Genomic DNA, 19,466 nt, shown 5'->3' on the forward strand with positions numbered 1-19,466 from the left:
GATTCTTTACCAGCTGAGCCAATAATATATATAATTAGTATCATAATATAGTATATCAGTATATTATCTATCACCATAATCAATTTTAGAACATTTTCATTAGGCCCAAAAGAAACCCATCCCCTTTAGCATTCGCTCTTATTTTCCCTTGTTTCACCAGCCAGCCTGAGGCAACCACTGATCTTTCATGTGGTCCTTTGTGACTGGCTTCTTTTTCTTAGAATATTTTCAAGGTTCAGTATTTCCATGTTGTAATATATACTTCATTTCTTTTTGTTGTTGAATAATAAATATTTAATTATATGCATACATAATATTTTAATTCAAGAATTGATAGATATTTGGCAGAATGTTGTTTCAAACAAATGTGATCACTGAGCTAGCAGAAGCTTAAAATTAGTTCATATACATGTGCATGCTAAATCGCTTCAGTCCTGTCCAACTCTCCACAACATTACAGGCTGGAGCCTACCAGGCTCCTCTGTTCATGGGATTCTCCAGGCAAGAATACTGGAGTGGGTTGCCACTTCCTTCTCCAGGGGATCTTCCTGACCAGGGATTGAACCTGTGTCTGTTTCCTGCATTGGCGGTGGGTTCTTTACCACTAGCACCATCTGGGAAGCAATATATAAATATATATCTCATATATTTCTATGTTGAATTTATACTTCAGCATACTTACTATTAAGACTTTGTTATAATCTTAGACCTGAATATCAATTTTTTCCCTCTAAAGTTTCTGATGTGTATGATAGTGTGGAAAGACAAAATAAAGTCTTGCCCTAAGTTTTTCTGCTCCTCGGACTTCTAGGAAAACAGAGGCATATATATAGGTGTATACATATATATATATATATATATATATATATATATAGAGAGAGAGAGAGAGAGAGAGAGAGAGAGAGAGAGAGAGACATAAATATAGGTGCCCAAGTAAGAGTCCTTAGGAGAGAAAAAAGAAAAGAAAAAACAGATCCAGAGAAGATTAGTTCCTGGTTTTTAAATGCGAGCTTTAGAAAAGAAAGGGCAGTTGGGGCACATATCCAACTAGCTGATCGGCAAATCTAAGACCTACACATATACACAAACAATAAGAGGTGACTGCTTGGTGAGGGTGCGAAAGGGGGACAGTACAGGCCACAAATTCAATCACGTGTGTCCTTGTAAGGCTAAGTTTTGCACCTCCTTACTGCTTTTGTGGGTCTCTGGTTGGGTACAGATTGGGAGACTTTGGAGAACTAGTTCGTACTTAGAGAACTTGAATTTGTAAATACCAAATTGAGAGTTTTTATGATCCTGGGAGGTAGCTGATTCCCCACTGAACCATTCTTTACTCAAATCTTGCCTTCCCTGGCCCTATTCTTACAGGAGTTGAGGCGACAGTACTCTTCCGTCACCTGCCGCGGAGATCACGGGCTTTGGGGTGTATTTTCTGCCCTATTTGTTCCTGGTCAGAACACCAGGAAGTGATCCTTGACTCAGCCCGCCCGAGGTTTGGGTGTTGTCATTCCCCACACGTGATTTTCTACCAGCCGGGGAGAGACCTCGCGTACCACCAGACTTACTCATCCTAGTGACTCCACCTCTTTCCTCCTCTACTCTCCACCCCACGTTAGCCTGTCCTGCTTAGAGATTAGAGGAAAGGAGGGTGCTTGGAGCCAGGAAATACCACTCTCCCAAGCAGTCCGTGAGGAGAGAAACTAGTGTTTGGGAAAGTGCAAGATTATGGAGTTTGTTTTACACTTCTCCAGGAGGCTTTGCACGTTCTCTGTTTAAGGCTAACCTTACTGTTTTAACCCCAAATAATTCTTTCCTATTCAAGACCACCTTATTACTGAGGCGGACCTTTTCCCCGTTAAGGTTGCTTTCCCTTTCCCTGTGTTCCACTACTCTGAGTCCGGAATTCTCAAATTCTTAGAACTGCTTTGAGTCCCTGATCGGCCTCCTTCCCGTTCTAGCTGCGTGACCTTGAGTGAACCATTAACTTTTCCAGGCCTACTTTCCGCGTCTGTGAAACGAAGGCCAAAACGTCTACCGCACCAAGCCTGTGACGAGGCCCAAATATGAAAGCCCTTTGTGCGCTATAAAAACTAATAAAATGTTGGCTATTCTGGACTGCTAATCACTCTTCCAGAAACCCTCGGTTTCCTTTGGGGCTCGGCCCGCAAATCGCGCCTGAGGTGGGTACTTCTCACCACCCTCCTATCGCAGTCTTTCCCATTGGCTTACACGACGTCCGCGAGGCGCCCAGTATTGACGCAACGCCGCCTCCGCGGGCGCAGGGTGCTGCATTGGCCCCGCCCCCGACCGCGCCTGGCCTCCTGCGGGGCCCGCCCTACGGGCTGACACGGGCGGATCCCGCCCCTTCAGTGACGTGTGGCGCGCGCAGCCCGGCCGCCCCGGCAGTTGGTGCAGCGGCGGTTGGGCTGAGTACGCTCGCTTCACCCCTCCCCTCCTCCGGCTCGGGCCCCCACCCCGCCGGGCCCAGCCCCAGCGCCAGCCGCAGCGGCCCCGTCCCGTGCGGGCCCGTGTCGCCCTCTCAGCCGGAGACGCCCCCGGCCGGCGGGCAGCCCGCCACCATGGAGCTGGAGGACGGTGTGGTGTACCAGGAGGAGCCCGGCGGCTCCGGGGCCGTGATGTCGGAGCGGGTGTCCGGCCTGGCCGGCTCCATCTACCGCGAGTTCGAGCGGCTCATCGGGCGCTACGACGAGGAGGTGGTCAAGGAGCTGATGCCACTGGTGGTAGCCGTGTTGGAGAACCTGGACTCGGTGTTCGCGCAGGACCAAGAGCACCAGGTGGAGCTGGAGCTGCTCCGGGACGACAACGAGCAGCTCATCACCCAGTACGAGCGAGAGAAGGCGCTGCGCAAGCACGCAGAGGAGGTGAGGCCGGCCAGAGGGAAGGGTGAGGGCCGGGCCCGAGGGCCGGGGGGTCGCGCTCCGTCTCGGAGGGGAGGCGCGCCAGCCTCCTTGGGGCAGGCCTCAGTCCGAGGCTCGTCGGAATGAGCCTGGCGGCCGAGAGGCCCAGTACCCCCGGCCAGCATTGGACGCCCAGGGAGATGGGTGAGTGTCTTGGAGAAGAGAGTGAGATGGGGGAGGAAGGCCTGGGGAGGAAGCCACAGCCTGGCCTGAGGGCACCTGGGGTTGGCTGAGAGCGGTATTTTAGGGTATCTGCCTGCCTCTTGTAGTTTAGGGAAGTTTCCGACCACCGTGGGGGTAGTCAGACGGCGTTTCAAACTTTTACCTTGGGGTGGTGGGTGGAGCGCCTTTAAACAACTGTCCTGGATATGTAACTTCCGCTGGTTCCGGTACCTTTCCTGGGGGTTGCTGCTTTGGGAAGTTTGATATCTTCCTCTTTCGGTCAGTTTCTTGATATTTTAACCCTACTGAGGAAGTTTTATTTTATGTGTTACGTGCGTTGGTTGAGACTTTGTCGACACTTAGATGTATGGGAATACTCTGTAAATATGGAGAGTATACAATTTTATTGTATTGGTATACCACATCAATGCACTCTTCCTTGTCAGGTGGTAACCTTGGACAGTTCCCTTTAAAAACTGTTTATGAAAAGGACGGGGAAGTGGTAGGGGGCGGGTTAAGGAGATGTGGGTGACAGTTGGCAACTCTTTTCAGAGACTGCACTTGGCCAGCTTTTAACTTTATAATACCTCAGCTTTTAACTTCAGTGACCTCGGTGCCCCAACCTTGACTTTGAGCCTTTTGGAGCTCTGGAGTGCAAGTGATAGGTGTTTTAACTTCTTGAGGTGGTCAAGGATTCTGGCTTTCAGTATATGCTGGCATTATTTCTGTGGAATTTATCTGATGTAGGTGAAGTGTCCTGTTCATCTTTGTTTCCTGAGTGTCTAGCAAACCTGGGTAAATATATGGTGATAGAAGGAAGCTAAATAACTAATTATTGAAGGAATGACATACTGTCTTTCAGAAATAATTGAAAAGTTTTAAAGGTGTGCAGCTCATTTCCTGACACTAAATAGTACACCGTGTAAACTTTTTTTACTTAGTGCCTTTGTATGAGGTCAATTAGTTGTTGTTTTCCTTAAGTTTGACTGCATGATGCTTTTCAGTTCTGATTTTGTGATCCATTTGTCTCAAAGGGATGCTAATGAATTTGCCAAACAAAACTGACTTTATTGCAAAAGTATTTCCAAGTATATATGGAAGGAAAGGTTGGAAAAGAAAATCTAAGGATGAATCACAATTTCCACTAGTTTACTAGCACTCTTTATGGAATGGAGCTTATGTACTACTCCTGAGATGACTTGCCATGTCTTCATGCTCAGAGAGGCCCTTGCTATTTTATGGATGTACATGGGAAGACTGTGGAATTAACCAAATATACACACAGGTGAGGAACAGGCCCGGCATGACTTTATTATCACAGATAAAAGAAATTGTTGGACTTCCCTAGTGCTCCAGTGGTTAAGAGTCTGCCTGGAAATGCAGGGGACAGAGGTTTGATATGTGTTCTGAAAACATTCCACATGGCGTGGGGCAACTAAGCCTGTGCACTTGACAGCTAATGAAACGCACACACCCTAGAGCCTGTGCTCTGCAACAGGAGAAGCCACGCAGGGAGAAACCTGCACACCCCAAGGAAGAGTTGTTCCCCCTCATCCAGCTCGTTGCAACTAGAGAAAGCCCACGCACAGCAGCAAAGACCCAGGATAGCCATAAGTAAATAAATACATAATTTTAAAAAGCAAGAAATTACTCCCATCAGCCTTAAACTCCTGTCAGTCCATGTAAACATGGGCAAAATGCCAGGGTCATGCATGCCAGGAAAACCATCTGCCACAGGTTGCAGAATCAGAAAATACAACTAACTAAGCTGCTAGACTCTGGATTATATATTAATTTCTTAAGTAAATGACATGTAAGAAGTGGCTATCCAATGACTTCTTTTGTAATTGATGCTTTTTCAAATGTGCAGGTAAGTTCTATGTAATGAAGCATGACCTGAGACTAAGAATGTTGATGGCTAGATGACCGCAAATGTAAAGTCGTCTTGTTACTAGTTTTCATGTAAGATCATGGATCAAGTTTTACCCAAGTACTCAGAAATTCAGTCTCTCTCAGGTAAACTTGCAGAAATGATTCTGTGTTTAATTTTCTCTAAGTTTTGTGGCCTTTAAATAGGAAATGTAGTCTTTATTATAATGATATTACTTAATTTGAATACCTTCTGTCTTTTTCTTTGCGTTAATTTGAATTTGTTGTGATGAGTTAACCTGCTGGTTTTGAGTCTATAAAAATAATCTGAAGAAGGGCTGATTTTATATAGATTTATAACCAGCTTCAAATCCTAGTCAAGAAATCTCATTTTATAGCTTACCACTCTCCCCTTTGGGCTCCCTGCTCCAGCCATATATATATATGTAGTCAAAGCTGTGGTTTTTCCCATAGTGATGTATGGATGTGAGAGCTGAACCATAAGGAAGGCTGAGCACTGAAGAACTGATGCTTTTAAACTGTGGTGCTGGAGAAGACTGTTGAGAGTCCCTTGGGCAGCAAGATCAAACCAGTCAGTCCTAAAGGAAATCAACCTTGAATATTCATTGGAAGGACTGATGGTGCGGCTCTAACACTTCAACCACCTGATGCGAGGCATGGACTCGATAGAAAAGACCCTGATGCTGGGGAAGTATTGAGGGCTTGAGGAGAAGGGGGCGACAGAGGATGTGCTGGTAGGATGTCAGCAATGACTCAATCAACTTGAATTTGAGCAAACTCCAGGAGATAATGAAGGGCTGGAAAACCTGGCATTCTGTGGTCCATGGGGTTGCCAAGAATCGAGTATGACTTAGCGACTGAACAACAACAGTATATATTTAAAATATTTATTTATGTGTGTACCAGGTCTTAGTTGTGGCACACGAGATCTTTGACCTTATTGAGGCATGTGGGATCTAGTTCCCTGACCAGGGATGTAACCCTGGTCCCCTGCATTGGGAGCACGAAGCTTTAGCCACTGGACCACCAGGGAAGTCCCCAACCATATATATGTTTTTCCATTTAACCAAGTACTGTCTGATGCCTTCACCCCCTTGGCCTAGAATACTTTTCCCTCAGAGCTTTATCCTGACTAGCTCCTCACTTTTGACTCAGCTTAAATTTCACTTCTTCAGCTCAACATTTCCTGTCTACTCTATCCAAGGTAAACCTGTGAATCTATGAACAACTGATCTGTTAAATCATTGATTACAAAAACAGTTCACAAGTTGTGTGACACAGACCAAAAAAAAAAAAAAAAAAATCTAGAGAGAGATGTTATTCTTAGGAAGAATATGTTAGTGTTTTTTTATGTTTGTGTAAATTCTGATTCTTTTAGAATAGACATGATTTGTTTTGAGTAATTAAAAAAAAATTTCCCTGAAATAGGCAAATGAATTAAAGAAAACTTTTCTTAAGAAATTCGTTTTAAATTTTTTTTTATTGAAGTATAGTTGATTTGCAGTGCTGTGTTAATTTCAGATGTATAGCAAAGTGATCCAGTTATACATAGTGAATTTAGTTTTAAAGTGAGAGTTTAGCGTGATTGACTGGAGGGAGATTGCACATAAAAATGAAGATGTACCCTCTTCATCCTCCTTGAGTAGTAGAAGCATATATGAAGACAGAATATCTTTGCTGGGAAGAAGATGATGTGATTATGTGGTTTTTAGGACTGCTTTTCTGTGGGTTTTTGTCTAAAATGAAGTGATTAAATGCATAGGTGAGGGATATTACTGAGAATTTTCTAATTAACTTTTTTCCAATGAATCAGCACTTAAAGTGGTAACAATTGATATTTTATATGAAGACTTACGGGCTTCCCTGGTAGCTTAGCTGGTAAAGAATCCTCCTGCAATGCAGGAGACCCCAGTTTGATTCCTGGGTCAGGAAATTCCCTGGAGAAGGGATAGGCTACCCACTCCAGTATTCATGGGCTTCCCTGGTGGCTCAGATGGTAAAGAACTCACCTGCAATGCGGGAGACCTGGGTTTGATCCCTGGGTTGGGAAGATCCCCAGAGGAGGGCCTGGCAGTCTACGCCAGTATTCTTGCTTGGAGAATCCCCATGGACCGAGGAACCTGGCAGGCTGCAGTCCATGGGGTCGCAGAGTGCGACACGACTGAGCCACTAAGCGCAGCACAGCATAAGAAGACTTGTTATCAGGTTGCTTTCTTTGCAAGTCTGTGCACATGAGAGTGAATGATAAGATTTGTGGGCAGGAAGGCAGGCGTGGATATTGATGTTGTAGTTCTCATTCTTTCATGAGAATATATTATTTTTTAAAATTAAAATTTATTTATTGAGGCTGTGCCTGGTCTTAGTTGTGTCATGCAGGATCTGTAATTGCAGCATGTGGGATCACACTCCCTAACGAGGGATTGAACCAAGGCCCCCTGCATTGGGAGTGAGGAGCCTCAGCCACTGGACCACCAGGGAAGTCCCCATAAAAATATGTTATTCAAAAATGCTAAGGAAATTAATTTTTGTTTGTGAAATAATTTATAATGAAAGTCAACTTCTTCAATAAATACTTAGAAAGGAATATTTGAAGTCTTTTCAGTTCAAGACAGGCGTGAAGAGTAATTTTGAATACTGTAGCTTATATTTGTTGAGGACTTAGGATCTTAAAAACAGAAATTCCGTATTTGCTTCAACGTTGTTTATTTTGTTTCTTTGGCAAAGTTGTTATTTGAATTGATATTTATGATGGTTCTTTAGTTTTAATTCTATTACTCTGGTATCAAAAGGAGTTTAATTTGCTATTAAGTAGGCTTTGGGGATCCCCTGGTGGTCCAGTGGTTAGAACTCTGAGCTTCCACTACAGGGGCATGGGTTTGATCCTTGGTTGTGGGGGAGGGATGGACTAAGAGCCCCCATACTGCACAGTGAGGCAAATAATAATAATTTTAAAAGTAGGTTTATTTCACTACCGTGGAACAGTAGTGGAATGGTGGTTTATTTATATGCGCAGATGATCTGTTAGTACAGAGCAATTTGCTGGTCCATTGAACATTTGACATGAAGTTTTCAAACCACTTGTTCAGTGTTTTTTAATTTTAATCTTATTTATTTATGTTTGGCTGTGCTGGCGTTTGTTGCTGCATGGGCTTTTCTCTCATTGTGGTGAGCGGGGCTGTTCTCTAGTTGTGGTGTGCAGGCTTCTCATTGCCGTGGCTTCTTTTGTCATGGAACACGGGCTCTAGGGCGTGTGGACTTCAGGAGTTTCGGCTCCTGGGCTCTAGAGCACAGGCTCAGTAGTTGTGGCACACAGGCTTAGCTGTTCTGTGGCATGTGGGATCTTCCTGCATCAGGGATTGAACCCGTATCTCCTTCATTGGCAGGCAGAATCTTTTCCATGGAGCCACCAAGGAAGGTAAGCTAAGGAATCCAAGAAATCCAGTGGTTTTTAAAACCAGTATCTTGTGGTATCTTTAGGGAACTAAAGATTTTTGGTCCAAGGATAACTGAGGTGCTGACTTCATTTCTCTGTCTTGGTTTAGTTACAGCAAGGGTCAACAGCTTTTTGGACTGTTACATCTTAACTTCTTTAAACCTAAGTTTTAGAATGCTCAAAATACACTTTAGTGCTTCATTGATCTCTGTATATGCAAATGAATTTATACATAAAACCAGTACATTTTAAAAATACGTATTTTCATATTTTGAAAATACCTTTTTATTTTTATTTTTTGCTGAACTATTGAAATAAGCTTCACACTGCCCCTTGTCAGAGTAGATATGTCCTTGCCTGTCAGTCCCTACTTCCAGGCACTTTCTGAAATGAACAATCTGTTTGTTTTTCTTGCTTACTTTGATGAGAGGGTGTGTATGTCACCTTTTGAAATGGTAATCAGAGATACTTATTGTTTAGCTATTAAGATAGATCTTACCATTTACCTTCAGGATTTCTTGGTGGCTCAGATGGTAAAGAACCTGCCTGCAGCAGGAGACCCAGGTTTGATCCCTGGGTCAGGAAGATCCCCTGGAGAAGGGAATCGCAACCCACTCTAGTATTCTTGCCTGGAAAATTCCGTGGACAGAGGAGCCTGGCAAGCTAGTCTGTGGGGTCGCAAAGAGTCAGACACAACTGAGGAGCTAACAGTTTACCGTTTACCTTTCAGAGATTTCTGAATTTAAGTTTCTTAGTATCTATTATGTGTCCCTGGGATAGTGACATTCACATTTTACTTATTTAAAATCACAAAAGAGACTATGAAAATGGCCAAGGTACCAGGATGGATTAGTTGAGTAAAAACGACTTACTAGATTACTGTGGTATATGACACAGGTCACTGATCCAGTTCTGTGCCTGTGTTTGGTGAGTGAGTTTCTTGGATTCCTTAGCTTACCTTTAACTACACACTATGTACTTAAATACTTTTGGTTCCCGGGAGAACTAGTATTAGAATAATGTAGCCAAATACATTTTCTTTTGTTCCCTTGACTAATGGTTGAGTTATTTTAAAAACACCTTTTTTTTTTTTTTTTGCTGTGCTCAGCACTTACAAAGAATGTAGCTATTACCTAAATTTCTAGGTTGAGATAAGAAATAAAAGCATAGAAGCAGTTTAATCATGTATGTAATGTGTCTATCAAAAAAGATGATATTTAAAAATATATGTGTATGAATCCTATACATTTTGAAATTTTGGCCAATGATATTTAGTTATTAGCTTCAGTACAAGGCCGTGGAATTCACTCAAGACTTCTGGTGCCTACATACTGACTGAAAGTGAGGGGATAGAAAAAAGTGTCCATGCAAATGGAAATAAAAGAAAGCTGGAGTAGCAGTACCCATATCAGACAAAATAGATTTCAAAATAAAGAATGTTACTGGAGACAAAGAAGGATACTATATAATGATCAAAAGATCAATGCAAGAAGAAGATATAACAATTGTATATATGTATATGTGTGTATCCAACATAGGAATACCTCAATATCTATGGCAAATACTAACAGCCGTAAAAGGAAAAATCAACAGAAAAACAATAATTTTGGGGGATTTTAATAACTCACTCTCATCAAGAGACAGATCGTCCACACAGAAAATCAGGAAACACAGGCCTTAAATGACACATTAGATCAGATGGACTTTCAGTTCAGTTCAGTTCAGTCACTCAGTCGTGTCCGACTCTTTGCAACCCCATGAATCGCAGCACGCCAGGCCTCCCTCTCCATCACCATCTCCCGGAGTTCACTCAGACTCATGTCCATCGAGTCCATGATGCCATCCAGCCATCTCATCCTCTGTCGTCCCCTTCTCCTACTGCCCCCAATCCCTCCCAGCATCAGAGTCTTTTCCAGTGAGTCAACTCTTCGCATGAGGTGGCCAAAGTACTGGAGTTTCAGCTTCAGCATCATTCCCTCCAAAGAAATCCCAGGACTGATCTCCTTCAGAATGGACTGGTTGGATCTCCTTGCAGTCCAAGGGACTCTCAAGAGTCTTCTCCAACACCATAGTTCAAAAGCATCAATTCTTCGGCGCTCAGCCTTCTTCTCAGTCCAACTCTCACATCCATACATGACCACAGGAAAAACCATAGCCTTGACTAGGCGGACCTCGGTCAGCAAAGTAATGTCCCTGCTGATATTTAAAGAATATTCCATCTGAAAGCTGCTAAATACACTTTCTTCTCAACTGCACATGGAACATTGTCCAGGACAGGTCATATCTTGGGCCACAAATCAAGCCTCGATAACTTTAAGAAAATTGAAATTATATCAAGTATCTTATCTGACCACAATGCTATGGGATTAGAAATCAATTACAGGGGAAGAAACTAAGAAAAACACACAAATACATGGAGGCTAAACATATGTCACTGAACAGCTAATGGATCACTAAAGAAATCAAAGAGGAAATAAAAAGATAGCTAGAGACAAATGACAGTGAAAACATGATGGTCCACCACTTTGGGGATACAGCAAAAGGAGTTCTAAGGGGGACATTTATAGCAATACCATCTTACCTTAGGAAACAAGAAATATCTCAAATAAACAGACTAACCTTACCCCTAAAGCGTCTAGAGAAAGAGGAACAAACAAAGCCCAAATTTAGTAGAAGGAAAAAAATTACACAAAAATCAGAGCAGAAATAAGTGAAATAAAGATGAAAACAGTAGCAAAGATCAATGAAATTAAAAGCTGATTCTTCAAGAAGATAAGCAAAATTGATAAACCTCTAGCCAGGCTCATCAAGAAAAAAGGAGAGGACTCACATCAATGAAACTAGAAATGAAAAAGGAGAAGTTACAACTGACAACACAGAAATACAAAGGATCATAAGACACTACTACAAACAACTATGTGCCAATAAAATGGACCGCCTAGAAGAAATGGACAGATTCTTAGGTACAGCCTTCCAAGACTGAACCAAGAAGAAATAGAAAATGTCAACAGATGATTCACAAGTACTGAAATTGAAAACAGTAGTTAAAAAATTTCCAGCAAACAAATGTCCAGGACCAGAAGGCTTCACAGGTGAATTCTATCAGACATTTAGAGAAGAGTTAACACCTATCCTTCTGAAACTGTTATAAAAAAACTGCAGAGGAAGGAATACTGCCATGCTCATTTTGTGAGGCCACCATCAGCCTGATACCAACACCAAAGATATCAAAAGAAAAGATTATAGGCCAATTATACTGATGACAGAGGGTGAGATGGTTGGATGGCATCACTGACTCGATGGACATGAGCTTGAGCAGGCTCTGGGAGTTGTTGATAAACAGGGAAGCCTGGTGTGCTGCAGTCCATGGGGGTTGCAAAGAGTTGGACACGACTGAGAAACTGAACTGAACTGATACTGATGAATATAGATGCAAAAATCCTCAGCAAAATACTAGCAAACTGAATTCAACAAGACATTAAAAGAGCCATTCACTATGATCAAGTGGGATTTATCCCAGAGATGCAAGGATTCTTAAGTATGCACAAATCAGTCAGTGTGATACACCACATTAACAAAGTGAGAATAAAAAGAAAGCATATGATCATTTCAGTAGATGCAGAAAAAGGTTTTGATAAAATTCAACACCCATTTATGATAAGAGCTCTCTAGAAAGTGGGAATAGAGGCCATAATAAAGGCCATATATGACAAACCCATTGCTGACATCATTCTCAGTGATGAAAAGCTGAATTCATTGCTTCTAAGATTGGGAGCAAGGCAAGAATGTCCATTGTCACCAATTTTATTTAACATAGTTTTGGAAGTCCTAGCCATGGCAATCAAGAGAAAGAAATAAAGGTAATATAAATTGGAAAAGAAGTAGTAAAATTGTTACTGTTTGATATACATGATACTATACACAGAACATCCTAAAGATGCTACCAGAAAAACACTAGGGCTCATCAGTGAATTTGGTAAAGTTGTAGGATTCAAAATTAATATGCAGATCTCTTGCATTTCTATATACTAACATCAAAAGATCAGAAAGAAAAATCAAGGAAGCAATCTTTTACCATCACATCAAAAAGAATGTAATACCTGGAAATAAACCTACCTTAGGAGTCCAGAGACTTGTATTCTGAAAAGTATAAGACACTGATGAAAGTAGTTGGAGATAGCACAAACAGATGGAAGGATATACTGTGTTTTGGGATTGGAAGAATCAATATTTTCAAAATGACTATACTTCCTAAGGTGATCTTTCAATTTAATGCAATTTATATCAAATTATCACTGACACTTTTCCCAGTACTAGAACAACAAATTCTAAAATTTATATGGAAACACAAAAGACCCCAAAGAGCCAAAGCAATCCTGAGAAAGAAAAATGAATCTGGAGAAATCAGGGTCCCAACTTCAGACTTCCCAGGTGGCATCAGTGGTAAAGGACCTGCCTGCCAATGCAGATGTGGGTTTGATCCCTGAGTCGGGAAGATTCCTGGAGGAGGGCATGGCAGCCCACTCCAGTTGTTGCCTGGAGAATGCCATGGACAGAGGAGCCTGGCAGGCTACAGCCCATGGAGTCGCAGAGAGTCGGACATGATTGAAGTGACTCAAAACGACTTCAGACTATCCTGTAACGGTACAGTAATCAAGAGTGTGGTACTGGCACAAAAACAAATATAGACCAGTGAAACAAGATAAAATGCCCAGAAATAAACACACGCATACCCATGGTCAGTTCAGTTCAGTCGCTCAGTCGTGTCTGACTTTTGCGACCCCATGGGCTGCAGCACACCAGGCTTCCGTGTCCATCACCAACTCCTGGAGCCTGCTCAAGCTCATGTCCATTGAGTTGGTGATGCCATCCAACCATCTCATCCTCTGTCTTCCCCTTCTCCTCCTGCCTTCAATATTTCCCTTCTCCTCCTGCCTTCAATCTTTCCCAGCATCAGGGTCTTTTGTTTGCATCAGGTGGCCAAAGTTTTGGAGTTTCATCTTCAGCATCAGTCCTTCCAGTGAATATTCAGGACTGATTTCCTTTAGGATGGACTGGTTGGATCTCCTTGCAGTCCAAGGGACTCCCAAGAGTCTTCTCCAACACCACAGTTCAAAAGCATCAATTCTTCAGTGCTCAGCTTTCTTTATAGTCCAGCTCTCACATCCATACATGACTACTGGAAAAACCATAGCTTTGACTAGATGGACCTTTGCTGGCAGAGTAATGTCTCTACTTTTTAATATGCTGTCTAGGTTGGTCATAGCTTTTCTTCCAAGGAGCAAGTACCTTTTAATTTCATGGCTGCAGTCACTATCTGCAGTGATTTTAGAGCTCAGAAAATAAAGTCTGTCACTGTTTCCATTGTTTTCCTATTTATTTGCCGTTAAGTGATGGAACTGGATGCCATGATCTTAGTTTTTTGAATGTTGGGTTTTAAGCCAACTTTTTCACTCTCCTCTTTCACTTTCATGAAGAGGCTCTTTAGTTCTTCACTTTCTGCCATAAGGGTGGTGTCATCTGCATATCTGAGGTTATTGATATTTCTCCTGGCAATCTTGATTCCAGCTTGTGCTTCATCCAGCCTGGCATTTCACTTGGTGTACTCTGCACGTAAGTTAAATAAGCATGGTGACAGTATACAGCCTTGATGTACTACTTTCCCAATTTGGAACCAGTCTGTTGTTCCATGTCTGGTTTTGACTGTTGGTTCTTAACCTGCATACAGATTTCTCAGGAAGCAGGTCAGGTGGTCTGGTATTCCCATCTCTTGAAGAATTTTCCACAGTTTGTGATCCACATAGTCAAAAGCTTTGGCCTAGTCAATAAAGCAGAAGTAGATGTTTTTCTGGAACTCTCTTGCTTTTTTCATGATCCAGCGGATGTTGGCAATTTGAACTCTTGTTCCTCTGCCTTTTCTAAATCCAGCTTGAACATCTGGAAATTCACGGTTCATGTACTGTTGAAGCCTGGATTGGAGAATTTTGAGCATTTCCAGTCCTGTGGCCACGCTGAGTTTTCCAAGTTTGCTTGCGTATTGAGTGCAGCACTTTCACAGCATCATTTTTTAGGATTTGAAATAGCTCAACTGAAATTCCATCACCTCCACTAACTGTTTGTAGTGATGCTTCCTAAGGTCCACTTGACTTCACACTCCAGGATGCCTGGCTCTAGGTGAGTGAGCACACCATCATGGTTATCTGAGTCATGAAGATCTTTTTTGTATAGTTCTTCTGTGTATCCTTGCCACGTCTTCTTAATATCTTCAGCTTCTGTTAGGTCCATACCATTTCTGTCCTTTATTGTGCCCATATTTTCATGAAATGTTCTCTTAGTATCTCCAATTTTCTTGAAGGGATCTTTAATTTTTCCCATTCTACTGTTTCCCTTTATTTCTTTCTTTCCAAGGAGCAAGTACCTTTTAATTTCATGGCTGCAGTCACTATCTGCAGTGATTTTAGAGCTCAGAAAATAAAGTCTGTCACTGTTTCCATTGTTTGCCTATTTATTTGCCATTAAGTGATCTAACTGGGTGCCATGATCTTAGTTTTTTGAATGTTGGATTTTAAGCCAACTTTTTCACTCTCCTCTTTCACTTTCATGAAGAGGCTCTTTAGTTCTTCACTTTCTGCCGTAAGGGTAGTGTCATCTGCATATCTGAGGTTAGTGATATTGATATCACCGAAGAAGGCTTTCTTATCTCTCCTTGCTATTCAGTTAATTGTCACTTAGTGTATGACAAAGGAGGCGAGAATATACAGTGGAGAAAAGACAGTCTCTTCAATAAATGGTGGGGGGAAAACTGGACAGTTACATGTAAAATAATGAGATTAGAATGTTCTCTTAACACCATGCACAAAAATAAAATGGATCAAATTCTTAAATGTAAGGAAATCAATTGGAAGGACTGATGCTGAAGCTCCAATACTTTGGCCACCTGACATGAAGAACCGACTCAGTGGAGAAGTCCCTGATGTTGGGAAAGATTGAAGGGCAAAGGAGAAGAGGGTGGCAGAGGATGAGATGGTTAGACAGCTCACCAATTCAACAGACATGAGTCTGAGCAAGCTCCAGGAGATACGAAGGACAGGGAAGCCTGTCTGGTGTGCTGCAGTGTGTGAGATCACTAAGAGTTGGACACAACTTGGTGACTGAACAGCAGCAACAAATTTTACACACACACACACATGCATACACATATTTTTACATTGTGAACCATTTCAAAGTACATTGCAGATGTTATGACGTTTCGCCCTTCAGTACTTAAAAGTACTTATCATAAAAATTAATGCATTCTACCATATAGTCATAACTTTATTTACATAGGAGAACATTTTCTAATATCTAGTATTCCATTTGAGTTTGTGTTTTGCCTTTTTTTTTTTTTTTTTGCTGTACTGAATAGCATATGGGATGTTAGTTTTCCAGCCAGGGATTGAACCCGCATCCTCTGCACTGGAAGCACAGAGTCTTCACCGCTGGACTACTAGGGAAGTCTGTGAATTAATTTTTTAGAGCAGAGCATGTGTTGGTTATAAAGATGAGTAAGTTAGTGTTTTTATAGTGAGCTAATGGCACTCATCTGGAAAGGACGAAATTATTGCAGTTTAACTGCTTTTCTATAAATAGAAATTTAAACCTGAGTTCTACAAAGCAGTTAAAATTGTCTAATTTTTTTTTAAGATTATAGTATAAAAGTTTAATGGATTATTTTTCCCGTTTTAAGCTTTGAAATGCAGAGATTGAGAAACTACCCTCCATTTAATGTTTTCTCTGGCAACTTTTTTTTTAGTCTTGCATATATTTTAGGGTACCTTGTTTCTGATTGTTTACCTGCTCCACTAGGATTATAGAGCCCTAGAAGAATTTTTTCCTTCTAATTTGCGCTCCCGCTGATTAGATCCTCTATAGGGGATGAATTCAGGATTTTTGTGTTTCTCGATTCTGTTGCTATGCTTTAAAATCTTTTTTCTTTTAAAATCTTGGTTTCTTTTAAATTTATTTTTTGGCCACACCAGGAAGCACATGGGATCTTAGTTTCTCAGCCAAGATAGAAGCCACGCCCCCTGCATTGGAAGCACGGAGTCATAATCACTGAACTGCCAGGGAAGTCCTTAAAGTGTATTTTTACTTGCTTTTCTTGCAGGTATTTTTTTAAGGGCTGAGAGGAATCTCCATAGTCTTTTAGTTCTTCCCTGTCCCATTCCCATAGGGAGATAAACAGGACACATGAATGATCAGAAAAAAGAAATATTTATTGAGCCAGGACTATTCTAGACTCTGGGAATGTGTCCACAAACAGATCAGACAAGAAAAGTAGCCCTTCCTTTCTTACAGTTTATATTGTAATAACAAACCAGTTAATTATAGATTGTGGTACGTGTTACGCAGGAAATAGAGGTGAGGTGATAGAGAGTGGAGAGGCAGGGATGTTAGATAGAACAAACAAGTTTATAAGGGTAAGCAGTCCATCTCATTATTTAGATATGTAGAGTCATTATTTAGATACGAAATGTTAGGCATACTAGAATTTCTCCTCCTCATATTCTTGAAAATTCACAAAGGTGATAGGAATTCCCTGGCACTAAGTGGTTAGAACTCCATGTTTTCACTGCAGTGGCACAGGTTTGATCCCTAGTAGGAGGACCAAGTTCTGTGTGGCTCAACCAAAAAACAAAAACCAAAAAGAAGAAAAAAATAAGAAAATTCACAAAAGTGAATCACACTCTCAGATGTCTTTCTTCTTTTTTCTGTCTTATTCCTCATACTTCTTAGCAACATTTGTCTCTTTCGGTCACTTATTCTGTAAGAAACATATATTTTGGTTCTCTAACTTTGAAATCTCTTGGTTTTCCTCTTACTTATCTGTGGATTATTCTTACTCTCGTTAGCATTGGTGTTCTTTGGTGCTTTTTCTAAGATCCCCTTAAGTTCTCACTCTGTACGCTGCCTAGCTCATAATCCATTCTGATCAGTTTGGTGACCATTTTGTTGACTATTGCAAAATAGTGTATTTCATTCATTCATTTAACAGATATTTATTGAAGGCCAGCTGTGTGCCTGGTACTGTGGCTATTGGGATACAGTGGTGTGTAAAACAAAATTCTTCCTTTATGGAGCTGATAGCTTACTAAGAACAGCCTTTTAAGTCCAGATCTCTCTATCTGGAGTTTCAGATACATATTACTGTTGCTTATTGGACATGAATGTCTCCCAGCATGTCCAAAACTGAACTGAACTCACAAGCTTGCTTTGCTCATTCTCTTCCTGAGTAGATACCACTGTCTGCCTAGCCAGAAGCCAGGTCATCATTCTTAACTGTTCTCTCTCCTTCATCCCCATTGCTGCCTTCTTTTGTTTTCAACTCCTAAATATATCTGGAATCTCTTTACTTCTCAAAACTATTTTTACTACTCTGAAAGTAAAGCTTACTACTATGAAGAGCTGGAGCTTCTTTCATTCAAACTGGAGACCAGGTCTGGCACATAAGAAATACCCTTTGAATATTTCTGAATAAATAAATGGGCAACTCAAACTGTCCCATAAATGATCTATTTGCATCCTGTATTGCGAGCCTACACATTGTCCATCACACTGTGCCTGGTTCTCTCCAAAATGGCAATCTGATCAGATCGTTTCCACATGTAAAAGCCTTTAGTGGGTCTGTCTAAAGTCTGTTTTTGAATTGACTAAAGTTCCTAACATACAAGGCCTTGTAGTCTGGCTGCTTCTGACTTTACTAGTCTCATCTTTTCCTTTTAGAGCCACACTGAACACCTTGAATTTGTTATGTAAAAGGTAGTTTCTCCAGGCCTTCTTAAAAGCTGCCTCTCTGCATGGCACTCTCTTTCTCTTCGATTGCCTGGCTACCATTATTCATGTTTCAGGTTTCAATTCTGGAACGCCTTGTACGACACTGAAGTATGGGTTGTACCCATTTTATATCTTCCCATAGCATACTATCCTCCTTTCATAGTACTTTCAGTGTTGTGTTTGACTAACCTATTGCTTTAATTCTCCCACTAAATTACTGGGGTGCAGTAGGTACTAGATATTTTTTGTTTGGTTGGATGGTGGATAGATAAATATACTAAAGGTCAAATTGCCAAGGCTAGCTATTTGAAATTCCATTTTGTGAATTCAAGTTATTGTCCTTATTTACTGCTGGTACCAAGTTATGCTACAACTTCCAGAAAATTCTTCAGTGAGTCCTTTGACTTAGGCATATACAGAAAAACTGACTTCTCCTAAGTATAGTTATTACAGACACTTTGGCTACATTGTCCTATACATACTAGATATTCTAGAAATATATAGGCATTTAAAAAATTGAAATATTAAGATTATTGAAACTGTTGTCAGAATATTGTAGACTACTTAAAAATCATGTTAGCACCATGATTCTCTCTCTCTCTTTTTTTTTTTTTTTGACTGTTCCACACAGCTTGAAGGATCTTAGTTCCCCAGCGAGGAATTGGATCTGTGCCCCCTGCAGTGGAAACATAACGTCCTAACCACTGGACCACCAGGGAATTCCTTCTCTGATTGTTTTTGTGGTTGTTATTTTGTTAGGGATTTTTCTTTGTTTGTTGAAGTTTTTCCTCTCAGCAGGAAGTTTAGAAATAGAGGGTGCTGGCATCAAAGTCCAGGCCAAGACTCTGGACTTCTTACAATATACCTCATGGTTAAAAATTAATATTCAGAACTCTGGGCATCGAGGCTGCTTTCAAGAGAAAAAGAGAGAAGAGGTGGTGTCAGCCACTTCTGTTCTCTCTTGGTCTGCTCAGGCTGCTATAACAGAAATACCATAGGTTGAGTGGCTTTAACAACAAATATCTATTTCCACTGTTCTAAAAGCTGGGAAGTCCAAGGTCATGATGCTGACAGATTCAGGGTCTGATGAGAACCCATTGCCTGGTTCATAAATGGCTGTAGTTTTCGCACTGTATCCTCATAAGAAAGAAGGCTCTGATTGCTTTTTAATTAGTTTTAGCCACAAATATTTATTTCTAAGTTACTGATTGAAAATTTCTTCTAGCTGAATAAATTTTCCACACAAATGG

At 41.2% G+C, this 19,466-nt stretch overlaps 1 protein-coding gene across 2 annotated transcripts in view; it reads left to right on the forward strand.

Annotated features, from left to right (window-relative positions):
* The first annotated feature begins 2,579 nt into the window (after positions 1–2,579).
* Positions 2,580–19,466, forward strand: part of SPAG9 (sperm associated antigen 9) — a 153,986-nt gene continuing 137,099 nt past the window's right edge. For both annotated transcript variants that reach the window (XM_052658900.1, XM_052658901.1), the window contains exon 1: positions 2,580–2,882. In XM_052658900.1, the coding sequence (XP_052514860.1) occupies positions 2,580–2,882 (303 nt within the window). The remainder of the gene's footprint in view (positions 2,883–19,466) is intronic.

Source organism: Budorcas taxicolor, chromosome 19, assembly GCF_023091745.1.
Source record: "Budorcas taxicolor isolate Tak-1 chromosome 19, Takin1.1, whole genome shotgun sequence".
NCBI classification, from domain to species: domain Eukaryota; kingdom Metazoa; phylum Chordata; class Mammalia; order Artiodactyla; family Bovidae; genus Budorcas; species Budorcas taxicolor.